This window comes from Pogoniulus pusillus, chromosome 14 (genome assembly GCF_015220805.1).
Source record: "Pogoniulus pusillus isolate bPogPus1 chromosome 14, bPogPus1.pri, whole genome shotgun sequence".
NCBI lineage: Eukaryota > Metazoa > Chordata > Aves > Piciformes > Lybiidae > Pogoniulus > Pogoniulus pusillus.
In genome coordinates, this window is record NC_087277.1 from 4,387,790 (window position 1) to 4,401,330 (window position 13,541).

At 50.3% G+C, this 13,541-nt stretch overlaps 1 protein-coding gene across 1 annotated transcript; it reads left to right on the forward strand.

Annotated features, from left to right (window-relative positions):
• Positions 1–3,254: 3,254 nt before the first annotated feature.
• Positions 3,255–13,205, forward strand: TRHR (thyrotropin releasing hormone receptor). The gene is made up of 3 exons (XM_064153950.1): positions 3,255–4,049; positions 11,476–11,859; positions 12,978–13,205. Exons 1-3 carry the CDS (start codon positions 3,255–3,257, stop codon positions 12,981–12,983), a joined length of 1,185 nt encoding a protein of 394 aa, XP_064010020.1. The 3' UTR covers positions 12,984–13,205.
• The last annotated feature ends 336 nt before the right edge of the window (positions 13,206–13,541 follow it).

The window sequence follows — 13,541 nt, forward strand, 5'->3', positions numbered from 1 at the left end:
CCTTGTTTAGTCTGGAGAAGACTGAAAGAGTATTTAATAAATGTATATCAGTATCTGAGGGCTGGGGGTCAGGAGTGGGGGGACAGGCTCTGCTCACTGCTCCCTGGGATAGGACAAGGAGCAATGGATGGAAGCTGCAGCACAGGAGGTTCCACCTCAACACAAGGGGGAACTTCTTTACTGTAAGGGTCCCAGAGCACTGGCACAGGCTGCCCAGAGAGGCTGTGGAGTCTCCTTCTCTGGAGCCTTTCAAGGCCCATCTGGATGTGTTCCTGTGTGACCTGAGCTAGATTGTATGGTCCTGCTCTGGCAGAGACCTTGGACTCGATGATCTCTTTGGGTCCCTTCCAACCCCTGACATCCTGTGATCCTGTGAACATGATGCCTTGCCCTCTCCCTTCTACCCAAAGGGTTACACCACAGAAATGCATTAGCAAAAGCCAGCACATTTCAGGGGCTTGTTTTTCTACCTGTTGCTGTTGACTTGCTACCATCTGTCTTCATCTGTAGCTGCAGTATCAGTTGGTGCCTGGTCCAACAGGTATGTATATAAAATGGTGTAACAGATATGCAGCAAGAGTTTCATAGGGATCTCTGGTCCATCTGCTCCCAAAATGACTCTGGCACGGCTGCTGGCCTTGCATGTATTAATGCTTTTAAATCTAGCCAGTGTATGCAGACTGTTGCATTGACACAGTAGTTACTGGGAGAAAAATCTGGTCTTTCAGTGGTACCCAGCTTCAGTTTCTGATCTCTGCCTGATGATCATGGCAGAAGGGTAATTTGAATGCATCATGCAATGCACATCCTGTGGTGTTTGAGATGAATCAGTGATGCTAGATCCTTTAATTACATGGAATACGTATTTAAAAGCTTGAAATTCCTTCTGCAGTTACCCCAGGTTGTACAGAAATATTGTAGGTTGGAGAAGTACTGCACTGAAAGGAGAGGCAAAAGCTCCATGGAGGTTGTTAGTCACTGCTAGATATCATAGAATCATCGAATGATAGGGGCTGGAGGGGACCTCAAAAGATCATCTGGTCCAACCCCCTTGCCAGAGCAGGATCACCCAGAGCAGATCACTCTGGAATGCATCCAGACAGTTCTTGAGAGGCAGACTCCACAACCTCCCTGGGCAGCCTGTTCCAGTGCTCTGTCACCCTCACAATGAAAACATCCTTCATCAGGTTCACATGGAACCTCCTGTGCCTCAGCTTCCATCCATTGTCCCCTGTCCTGCCACTGGGCATCCCTGAGAAGAGGCTGGCTCCAGCCTCCTGGCACTCATCCCTTACATCTTTATAACCATGAATGAGGTCACCCCTTAGTCTTCTCCTCTCCAAGCAGCACAGCCCCAGCTCCTTCAGGCTCCCCTCATAAAGAAGATGTTCAACTTCCTTAATCATCAGCTCCCTGTGCTTCTTGACTTGGGGGTCCCAGAACTGGCCAACTGATTTTCATTTCAGTGTGAGAAAGGAGTGAAGTGAACCTCCTATGCCTCAGTTTCCACCCATTGATATCCTTCCCTATAGCCACACAGTGACGTCTCTACTCTTTTTCATTTACTAGGATGCAGCACTTGACAAGCTCACATAAAATGAGCCACTGGCTGAGACAAGATGGTCTGTCCTGTCTCTGACACAGACTAGTAACAGATGCAGAGGAAGAAGGCAAGTATCAGATAGCACAGCTTCTAGGCTTCTCATGTCCACTTCAAAGTCATGTGGGCTGTTAAATGTTCTCCAGCTTCTCTGCATCCCATGTCCAATGGCCCCGTGGCTGACCATTACCTCTGGCACTGCAAACACATACTCTCATGCTCAACAACTTCCTCCTCACGTCCAGCCTGACTCTCCCCACCTCCAGCCATGCTCCATTCCCCCCAGTCCTGTCACTCCCTCATAGCCTAAAAAGTCCCTCCCCGGCTTTTTTGTAGCCCCCTTCAGATCCTGGAAGGCCACAAGAAGGTCACCTCAGAGCCTCCTCTTCTCCAGACTGCACAGCCCCAACTCTTTCAGTCTGTGCTCACAGCAGAGCTGCTGCAGCCTCTGAGCAGCCTCATGGCCCTTCTCTGGACACACTCCAGCATCTCCACATCCTTCTTGTAATAGGAGCTCCAGAACTGGATGCAGTACTGCAGGTGGGGTCTCAGCAGAGCGGAGTAGAGGGGGAGAATCATCTCTCTCAGCCTCCTGGCCACACTTCTGCTGCTGCAGCCCAGGCTCTGGTTGGCTTTCTGGGCTGCAAGTGCACACTGCTGGCTCCTGTTAAGCTTCTGGCGTATTCACCCAGAGCAGACTTCTCTAGTGAGTAGACAGTGGTGGATCTGTAGCACTCTGTGTGCGTGTGCACATGTGTGTGACTGATCTCATTAAGAAGCAATTTGTGCTCTGATGGTTTTATTGTTGCTGTGCTACGATCCCCAAAGAAGAGCTGAAAGGGCTCGGGAGCGATGACAGCAATAGAAAGGGAGGTTTTGAAGATAATTGTCTGTAAAGGCAGGCAGCTTTGCCTGTTGTTTGCAAAAGCTGCTCTACCATTCCTTCTGCAAGCTCTGGAGGGACTCTTACAGCTCCCTGCAAAGCAGAAGGCAACTGTAAAATCACCTTCACTTTCACAAGGATGGGGCATGGAGGAAGTCAGCTTTAGGAATTGGTGTATTTTCGCTGCCAGGCAATCTCCCCTTTGTTTGCCAGGGCGGATCAATGGGATCTATATGTGAAATAGCCATCTGAGAGCAGAGGGAAAGCAGCTGGAGGCAGAAGACCTGTGGGGCTTTACAAATCCTTTCACCTCTCGCTGCTGTCTCCACCCTCGCTAAGTTGTGACTCCTCCTGGAAAGCAGCGATGCTGAAGTCTGCCTGGAGTGGCTGTGCTCAGTCCCACGCAGGGCTCCAGGCAGCTGGCAGTGCAGCCCTGCTCTCTCTGCACCGCCTCCTCTGCAGGGGGGAAGCATCTCCGCAGGCTGTGCATCCGTGAACCGGCTCTCCGCAAATAGCTTTCTCACCTGCCCAAGTGAGCTGGAGTCTCAGAGGGGTTAACCTGACTCTGGTGGTTGAACTGACAAAGGCTGCAAGTCCGGGTGCTTTTGGGGGAGCGGAGGACAGCGCAGGAACTGCACTGTGACCGCACGGAGAATGTGTCCTGGGGCTGCGACTCAGCCACGCTCCTCCCCGCTCGCCCTGTCGCAGGGGTCCGTGGAGAACGTGTGCTGAGAGCAAGTGCTGGGCAGAAGCAGCAGTGGGCTGCCGAAGATGGAGAATGGCACAAGGGATGAGCAGAACCAAACTGGGCTGCTACCGTCGAGCCAGGAGATCGTTACGGCCGAATACCAAGCGGTTACCGTCCTCTTGGTCCTCCTTATCTGCGGACTGGGCATCGTGGGCAACATCATGGTGGTTTTGGTGGTCCTCAGAACCAAACACATGAGAACTCCCACCAACTGCTATCTGGTGAGTCTGGCTGTGGCAGATCTCATGGTGCTTGTGGCTGCAGGACTACCAAATATCACGGAAAGCCTGTACAGATCCTGGGTATACGGCTACGTGGGGTGCCTCTGCATCACCTACCTTCAGTACCTAGGGATCAATGCTTCTTCTTTTTCCATCACTGCCTTCACCATTGAGAGATACATAGCCATCTGCCACCCAATCAAAGCTCAATTCCTCTGCACTTTCTCAAGAGCAAAAAAGATCATTCTTTTTGTCTGGGCTTTCACTTCCATATACTGTATGCTCTGGTTTTTCTTGCTAGACCTTAATACAGTAGTCTACAAAGACACTACTGCTGTGTCCTGTGGCTATAAAGTGTCCAGGAGCTATTACTCTCCTATCTACATGATGGACTTTGGCATCTTTTATGTGGTGCCAGTGGTATTGGCGACTGTCCTCTATGTCCTGATCGCGAGGATACTGTTTCTGAACCCCATCCCTTCGGACCCCAAAGAGAACTCCAAGGCATGGAGGAATGCCATGGCTCACCAAAGCAAGCCTGTGAATTCCAAGATGACTAACAGAAGTTTCCATAGCACTGTTGCTTCTCGAAGGCAGGTAGGAACAGCAGTTTGAAATGGCTTTCTTAAAACCCCCCCAAACTCACTTGGCTCAGAGGTAAAAACCAAGAGGACAAAAGATATTCTCCCTTTTTCCTTTGCTAATCAGCCAAACTGAACTCTGTGATATGCCTACACGTGCCTATAAATATGTGTTTGTTTCTTTGCTATTCACTGCTCCACACTGCAAGGGCTACAGAAGAAACAACCCCAAGCACCCCAGTATTTTATTTCCTATAGCAAAAAGAAAAAGCAATTAGGAAGTGTCAATAAAGACTACACTTTCTTTGTATTGAGATTGTTAATAATCCTGTCAAGTACCCAAACTGACTCTTGAGTTATTTTTAGCACCTGAAGAGAAGGATCTAGACTGGGAGTTTAGGAGGCTTGAGGCTTTTGTCCTGTCTAAGGCACTGCATCATTCTGCAAATGTGATTAAGTTGCTACTTTTCCTACCTCTGGTTCTGCTATGAAAAGTCTGCTTGAGCAGGTCTGTATAAAAGAGGTTTGGAAATGCTAAGTCTGTTTGTTATTCTTGTCCCTCAGAGGATGCTCTTAAGCACTGGTGGCTCAAAACAGAGACAGGTTTGATTCATCCCTGCCCATGGGAGGGGGGCTGGAACTAGATGATCCTTGAGTTGCCTTCCAGCCCTGACAATTCTATGATTCTGTGGCTAGCTTCTGTTTATATTGGTGAACAGATGTGCTCCACCGTGTACTTCTACAAGTTGACTGTAGTTTTATGGCTCTTTGCAATGAAGCATACAGCTTGGTACTCACACAGCATGCAGCAGGTAGCATAGCCAGGTGCAGTGCTGAGAAATGCAGGCTGCGTTGCCCTGGCAGGGGGCTTGGACTAGATCATCTTTGGAGGTCCCTAGTGTTGTGTGGTCCTGTGATTCACAGTTGCTCTCAGGAGCAGGGGCCAGCTGGGTCAGGCAGCTGGGCGTGAGAGCTGGGAAGCAGCAGTGCATGCTGAGTGATTTGGCTGGCACCCCTTAGCTGCCAGTGCTCAGCACCCCGCAGGGTCGCTTTGCCAAGTGGGATGCTTCTCCCTCCCTGCTCTGCAGTTTCCTCAGGAAGCAAAACCCAGCTGGGGAAGTTTTCAAACACACTGAGTGTCGCCCCACACACACACACCCCTTTTGTGATGGGTTGAACTCTCTGTAGACTGCTACTCTTTAACGAGAGGAATCTTGTCCCTTACTACAGAGGTGGCACTGACCTCACAGCTTAGTGAGCTGCCTGCTGAACTGCTCACAAGAGCACTTAAACCATGCCTTGAAATGCACAACTGAAACATGTGGGCTAGGTTGCATTTCATTCAGTGTGCCCATTTATAGTTACTAGTCAGATTAGGAGTCTTTAACGTTGTTTTTCTTTGCCCATTAATTAGCAGCAGAAGAAAATCTGCTTTTCAAGCTCTCAGTGTCACTTAGAATCATAGAAACAGCCAGGTTGGAAGAGACCTCCAAGATCATCCAGTCCAACCTAGCACCCAGCCCTATCCAATCAACCAGACCATGGCACTAAGTGCCTCATCCAGTCTTTTCTTGAACACCTCCAGGGAAGGTGCCTCCACCACTTCATAGTATACAGAGCATCATTTTAAAACCAGGCAAATCTTTCACCTTGAGCACTGCCCAGTGTGGAGGCTGTTGCATTATGAAGTGAAAAAGTGAGGATGGTAATGGGATGGTTTCTATGTCTTGAAAAGGCAGAGGGACCTTTTCTAAGAGGCTGGGTGGCTAACTGTTCAAAGTGTTATCCTAATTGCAGCTAGCATAGAAGCATAGAATGGTCTAGGTTGGAAGGGACCTCAAGGATCATCTAGATCCAACCCCACACCACAGGCAGGGACACCTCCCACTAGAATAGGTTGCTCAAGGCCTCATCCAGCCTGGCCTTGAACACCTCCAGGGAGGTTGTGGAGGACAGAATCACCCAATGTGATCAAAGATCACATTGGGTGATTCTGTCCTCCACAACCACCCTGGGCAGCCTGTGCCAGTGTCTCTTCACCCTCACTGCAAATAACTTCTTCCTAACATCCAGATTAAATCTCCCCTCTGCCACTTTAAACCCATTCCTCCTCATCCTGTCATTACCAACCTTGCCAATAGTCCCTCCCCAGCACTCCTGTAGCCCCCTTCAGACACTGGAAGACTACTCCAAGGTCTCCTCAAAGCCTTCTCATCTCCAGGCTGCAGAGCCCCAACTCCTGTAGCCTGTCCTCATAACAAAGCTGCTGCAGCCCTCTGAGCATCTTTGTGGCCTCCTCTGGACTGGCTCAAACAGTTTCATGTCCTGCTTGTGTTGGGGGCTCCAGACCTGCACACAGCACTCCAGGTGGGCTCTGAGGAGAGCAAAGGGGATGGAATAGATGGACAATGCTCAGTTTCATCACCACAGGCATTTTCAGTCTCTGATGTAAAGACTCATAACACCAGCACCAAAGGGGGGAAAAAAAAAGTAGCAAGGTGATCTGAGAACTCTTATTTTGTTTTCAAAAGAGAATGGCAATTTAGAGCATCCTATGCTTCAGGAGAAAAAAGCCTGGAATATGTTTCAGAATGGTGACTCAAGCTTATTCTAACACATCTTTCACGTGGGATGCCTAGGGATGAGCTCAGAGTGAAGCTGTGATGCATGGCCTGGAGCACAAATCCTATGAGGAGAGGTTGAGGGAGCTGGGCCTGTTTAGCCTGGAGAAGAGGAGGCTCAGGGGTGATCTTATTACTGTCTACAACTACCTGAAGGGACATTGTAGCCAGGTGGGGGGTGGCCTCTTCTCCCAGGCAACCAGCAATAGAACAAGGGGACACAGGCTCAAGTTGTGCCAGGGTAGGTCTAGGCTGGATGTTAGGAAGAAGTTCTTCACAGAGAGAGTGATTGGCATTGGAATGGGCTGCCCAGGGAGGTGGTGGAGGCACTGTCCCTGGGGGTCTTCAAGAAAAGCCTGGATGAGGCACTTAGTGCCATGGTCTGGTTGACTGGCCAGGGCTGGGTGCTAGGTTGGACTGGATGAGCTTGGAGGTCTCTTCCAACCTGGTTGATTCTATGATTCTATGAAAAGTATCAGCTTTTCCAGGTAGAATGAGGCCCTCTGCTTCCTCACTCTGTTCCCTGCCTTCACCCTCCCACCCACAGGATCTAAAACTCACTGCACAGTGTTAGTTCCAGTGAATCTTTATTTCATTGCAATGCTTGCAATGAAACAGGAGCAAAATGGTCTGGATGATTGGCCAGGGCTGGGTGCTAGGTTGGGCTGGATGATCTTGGAGGTCTCTTCCAACCTGGTTGATCCTATGGTTCTATGAAAATGTGTTTACCAAAGGATCAGTGCCTCCTTATCAGCAGCTAGGGCCCCCTGAAGCTTTATTTCAAAGCACTGCAAGACAAAAGTGAGCAGAAAGACAAGGAAACAGGTTGAAAAAATCAGTTTGGGTTTTTTGTTAATATGAAAAGAGAGGGAAAGGCACAAAATTATCTTTCTTTCCTCACAAAACACCTTTTATTTCCAACACATTATTGTTCCACTGAACAACATCTATTGATATTGGATAATTACTGGAAGGATGAGCTGTTTAGACTGCAAACTACAGTTCTACCAAGGAAAGGGGCACCAATATGAAGAGCCACTGCATCTGGAGCCAGCTTAGGGAGCAGTTACCAGTGCAGCAAGAGCAGTGTGGGCAGCAGGGCAAGGGAGGGGATTCTGCTCCTTTACTCAGCTCTCATCAGACCCCACCTGGAGTACTGTGTGCAGTTCTGGAGCCCCCAACACAAGCAGGACTTGGAACTGTTTGAGCCAGTCCAGAGGAGGCCACCAAGGCTTACAGGGCTGCAGCAGCTCTGCTATGAGGACAGGCTGGGAGAGCTGGGGCTCTGCAGCCTGGAGGAGAGAAGGCTTTGAGGAGACCTTGGAGTGGCCTTCCAGTATCTGAAGGGGGCTACAGGAGGGCTGGGGAGGGACTATTGACAAGGTCTGGTAATGACAGGATGAGAGACTGGATGTTAGGAGGAAGTTGTTGGCAGAGAGAGTGATTGGCATTGGAATGGGCTGCCCAGGGAGGTGGTGGAGTCACCATCCTTGGAGATGGTGGAGTTGCTGTCCCTGGAAGTGTTCAGGCAAAGCCTGGATGAGGCACTTAGTGCCATGGTCTAGTGGATTAGCTAGGGCTGGGTGCTAGGTTGGCCTGGATGATCTTGGAGGTCTCTTCCAACCTGGTTGATTCTGTGATTCTCTGATTCTGTGGCAGCAGCACAAGCCAGTGGCGTTAGACAGAAGGGAGGTACACATCAAGCTGCCAGGATACATAAACCTATCAAATAGTTGGCACACTAGATGCATATATGTCTTAAAGGCATATAGAATGCAGCCACCTGAAGAGCAACAGCCTTTTGTTGCTGCTGGAAAGGACTGTGTGACTCTAAAACATCCCCATTCAGACAGCAAGATCAATTTGCTTCCAGGTCCAATTGAGGATTCGAAATGACAGCTGTGCCGTCGCAGGTGATTGTCTGAGCAATTGTTCGCCAGAGACGTGCTCAGAAGCAATGTGAATGGGCAACGATCAGCAGGTGCGATGCTCGCAGTCCCCTGCTGAGCTTCTGATTGCAAAGGACTCTGATGCCTCTAGACTGTTATCCACTGAATGCCTGCCAGGGTGCAGGGCAGCTGTCGGTTGGGCTCAGCCCCATTGTTAGTCCGAGCTCCACAAATGGTTACTTTCTTCCTTTAAATGTGAGTTATTTTCCCTGCTGAATGATTATTCTCAGCGAAATGGATTCGCTCAGCTTGGAGGTACAGGCAGGAGCAGAGCTGGAGGGAGGAGAGGCAGCAGGAGAGAATTCCTGAGTGTCCCTCAGCCAAAGCAGGTCAGTACAGGGTCACCTCACTCTGTGCAGTTGTGTTTGCAGTACTCATCCTTTCAAGAGGATTTAACAAGGATTTAACAAGGCCAAGTGCAGGATTCTGAGCTTTGGCCACAACAACCCCAAGCAGTGCTATAGGCTGGGGACAGAGTGGCTGAGAGCAGCCAGGAGGAAAGGGACCTGGGGCTACTGATAGATAGCAGGCTGAAGATGAGCCAGCAGTGTGCCCAGGTGGCCAGGAGAGCCAATGGCATCCTGGCCTGGCTCAGGAACAGTGTGGCCAGCAGGACAAGGGAGGTTCTTCTGACCCTGTACTCAGCACTGCTCAGGCCACACCTTGAGTGCTGTGTCCAGTTCTGGGCTCCTCAATTCAAGAGAGATGTTGAGGTGCTGGAAGGTGTCCAGAGAAGGGCAACAAAGCTGGTGAGGGGCCTGGAACATAAAACCTATGAGGAGAGGCTGAGGGAGCTGGGGGTGTGCAGCCTGCAGAAGAGGAGGCTCAGGGCAGAGCTCATTGCTGTCTGCAACTCCCTGAAGGGAGGCTGTAGCCAGCCAGGTCGGGTTGGGCTCATCTCCCAGGCAAGCAGCGATAGAACAAGGGGACACAGTCTCAAGTTGTGGCAGGGGAGGTCTAGGCTGGATGTTAGGAGGAAGTTGTTGTCAGAGAGAGTGATTGGCATTGGAATGGGCTTCCCAGGGAGGTGGTGGAGGCACCATCCCTGGAGGTGTTGAAGCAAAGCCTGGCTGAGGCACTTAGTGCCATGGTCTAGTGGATTAGCTAGGGCTGGGTGCTAGGTTGGACTGGATGATGTTGGAGGTCTCTTCCAGCCTGGTTGATTCTATGATTCTAAGAATGGGTCAGAGGTGAGGAATATTCACCCTTTTAGCTAGCTGAGACATTCCTCTTCTCATTCTGCTCTGTCGTGACGATTATGCACTGCAAACAGCAGAAGCAGTCTAGAAGCCATAAGAAAATCTATCAGTAAAGTGACAAAAAATGAGGTAATGTTTTTTAGGTTTCAGCTTTTACTAAACACAACTATAGGAAGGTCAAAAGTCAGGGTGAAGGATTAGCTAAAACTGTAGCTTTTGACTATGCACATTTAAAGATCAACAGGGGAAACTATACCCATTTGTAGAGTACTTTTGCTCGTTGTCCTGTTCCTTGTCATAATAGCAAAAACAACATCAGCAAGCTGGCTTATCTGTGTCTGTATTTTCCTAGGTAGCTAGGAGGAAATAGATTTCTTAGGCATGACAAGAGGAGGTCAGTTACTTTGCAGACTACAAAGTATACAGACTCTACAGACTACAACACAGACTACCCTCTCCTAACCAAGGAGATATAATGGGCTTTGAACTCATTATTGTAGACCCTTTCCTTTATTTCCCACAGAAATCATAGAATCAACCAGGTTGGAAGAGACCTCCAAGATCATCCAGTCCAACCTAGCACCCAGCCGTACCCAGTCAACCAGACCATGGCACTAAGTGCCTCAGCCAGGCTTTGCTTGAGCACCTCCAAGGACAGTGACTCCACCACCTCCCTGGGCAGCCCATTCCAATGCCAATCCCTCTCTCTGCCAACAACTTCCTCCTAACATCCAGCCTAGACCTCCCCTGGCACAACTTGAAACTGTGTCCCCTTGTTCTGTTGCTGCTTGCCTGGCAGAAGAGGCCACCCCCCACCTGGCTATAATATCCCTTCAGGGAGTTGTAGACAGTAATAAGATCATCCCTGAGCCTCCTCTTCTGCAGGCTGCACACCCCCAGCTCCCTCAGCCTCTCCTCACAGGGCTGTGCTCCAGGCCCCTCACCAGCCTTGTTGCCCTTCTCTGGACACCTTCCAGCGCCTCAACATCTCTTGTGAATTGAGGAGCCCAGAACTGGACACAGTACTCAAGGTGTGGCCTGAGCAGTGCTGAGCACAGGGGCAGAAGAACCTCCCTTGTCCTGCTGGCCACACTGCTCCTGAGCCAGCCCAGGATGCCATTGGCTCTCTTGGCCACCTGGGCACACTGCTGCCTCATCTTCAGCTCCTCTCTCCCAGCACCCCCAGCTCCCTCTCTGCCTGGCTGCTCTCAGCCACTCTGGCCCCAGCCTGTAGTGCTGCTTGGGGTTGTTGTGGCCAAAGTGTAGAACCCTGCACTTGGCCTTGTTCAATCTCATCCCATTGTCCTCTGCCCACCCATCCAGCCTGGCCAGGTCCCTCTGCAGGGCTCTCCTACCCTCCAACAGATCCACACCTGCTCCTAGCTTGGTGTCATCTGCAAACTTACTGATGCTGGGCTCAATGCCCTGGTCCAGATCATCAGTGAAGATATTGAACAGGTCTGTGCCCAGCACTGATGCCTGAGGCACACCACTAGTGACAGCTGCCAGCTGGATGTGGCACCATTCACCACCACTCTTTGAGCCAAGCCCTCCAGCCAGTTCATGACCCATTTCAAAGTGAATCTGTCCAAGCCATGAGCTGCCAGCTTTGTCAGGAGCTTGTTGGGTGCTAACCTTCTGTCCCAATTCTCTGTGTCTCTGTGCCCCTGCAGGTTACCAAGATGCTGGCTGTGGTTGTGATCCTGTTTGCGTTCCTGTGGATGCCATACCGCACGCTGGTCGTGGTCAACTCCTTCCTCTCCAGCCCCTTTGAAGAAAACTGGTTCCTGCTCTTCTGCAGGATCTGTATTTACTTAAACAGTGCCATCAATCCTGTCATTTACAATCTCATGTCCCAGAAATTCAGAGCAGCCTTCAGGAAACTCTGCAACTGCCAGCAGAAAGGGGAGAAGAAGCCAGCCAGTTATAGCGTGGCCCTAAATTACAATGTCATCAAAGAGTCTGATCAATGCACTGAGCTAGAAGATATCATTGTCACCAACAGCTATCTATCCTCTACAAAACTGTCCCTTGGTGACACATGTTTGTCATCTGAGGTAAGAGCTCATACATTAGGATGTTTGATGCAGAGCCCTCGTGAACCAAAGCATGCTCGTGTGCCCAGGGCTGTGCTGGGCTAGCTTTCAGCTGGAGCAATGCAGTGAAGTACTAGAGAAGCTTGGCAGTGCCAAGTGATGTGTGACTAAATGGGACATGATTGGGAGGGAGAGCTGCCCAGCTCTGAAAGGTGATGCTCTCAAAGTGCCTTGTTCTGAGTACGAGGTGATCAGGAGGATGTGAGGAAGAATGAGGGGAAACAGATAGGATAAACCTGAGCCCCTGAGGAGCAGAGGGCAAGGTCGAAGCATCTGAGAGTGGTGCTGGAGCATGGTGCCTCACATATGCGTCTGGAAGGAAGGAGGCACTGGCCTCTGAGCTCTGTGCTTCCTCCTGGATGTGCTCTAGCTACCTGCAGGAGTACAATGCAGCATTTTCTTCATCCTCTGGCTCCAGCTTGGTTTTAGCTAGCATGGTACAACCATGCAGCTGGAGCTGAGAGAAGACCTGAATCCGCTCCACACCAGCACTCTGGTCCTCAGAGTTCCAAAAGCCATAATCATTTCCATGCTACCTGCACCATCCCAGTGTGTAGCACATCTCTCTGACCCAGCTCTCTTCTGCTGCCTGCACCATCCCAGTGTGTAGCACATCTCTCTGACCCAGCTCCCTTCTGCTGCCTGCACCATCCCAGTGTGTAGCACATCTCTCTGACCCAGCTCCCTTCTGCTGCCTGCACCATCCCAGTGTGTAGCACATCTCTCTGACCCAGCTCTCTTCTGCTACCTGCACCATCCCAGTGTGTAGCACATCTCTCTGACCCAGCTCTCTTCTGCTACCTGCACCATCCCAGTGTGTAGCACATCTCTCTGACCCAGCTCCCTTCTGCTACCTGCACCATCCCAGTGTGTAGCACATCTCTCTAACCCAGCTCCCTTCTACAAGCCTGTTACTGCTTTCACAGTGCTTTTCAGTTTTGTGCAGTACTCCTGTTTGGAAACCTCTGTCAAGCTTAGATCTTACCATGTAGATAATCCACAGATGAGTCTAGGTTGATTGGAGATTACATGAGAATAGAAAAATACTTCTTTCTCAGTTTGCTTCTTCTCATTTTCAGCCCTGAGACCCACCTTGTTCTGAGCTTGTGGTCACATAAAAATTTTGGATGCTCTGTTCCAACCAACCTGTATGGAATGTAAAGGCATTTCTGCTCACAGACCTGCAGCAGTCACCATGCATGTCTCCACACCTGTTTGCATTCAACAAGATAAAGCAGCCTCTTAAGAGTGAAAGCAATATGCTGCTGAGTGTAACTGAGCACAGCACTCAAGATGATTTCAAGCAGGTGAGCTGACTCCACTGGAATACCCAAATCCTTCATCTCATGCATTGGCTGAAGTGTGATATCCACGTTCTCAGAAAGCAAGGCTGCTCAGGACATCTCCACAGATGCAGAGTGTGGCAGCAGGTGATGCTCGCAGGGAAGACGAGAGGCGAGGAGAGGAGCTGCCCTCCTGTGTGGCTGCACCAGGCAGAACCAGTGGAGCCCATCTGACAGCAGCTGGAACCACTGCTGATCATGAGAACTGCTCACCATTGACTGCCTCATCCCATGGAGGTGCAGTTCTAACTGTCAGCATCAGAAAATGCTTCCATAAGCAGATACCTGAGGGCAAACAAT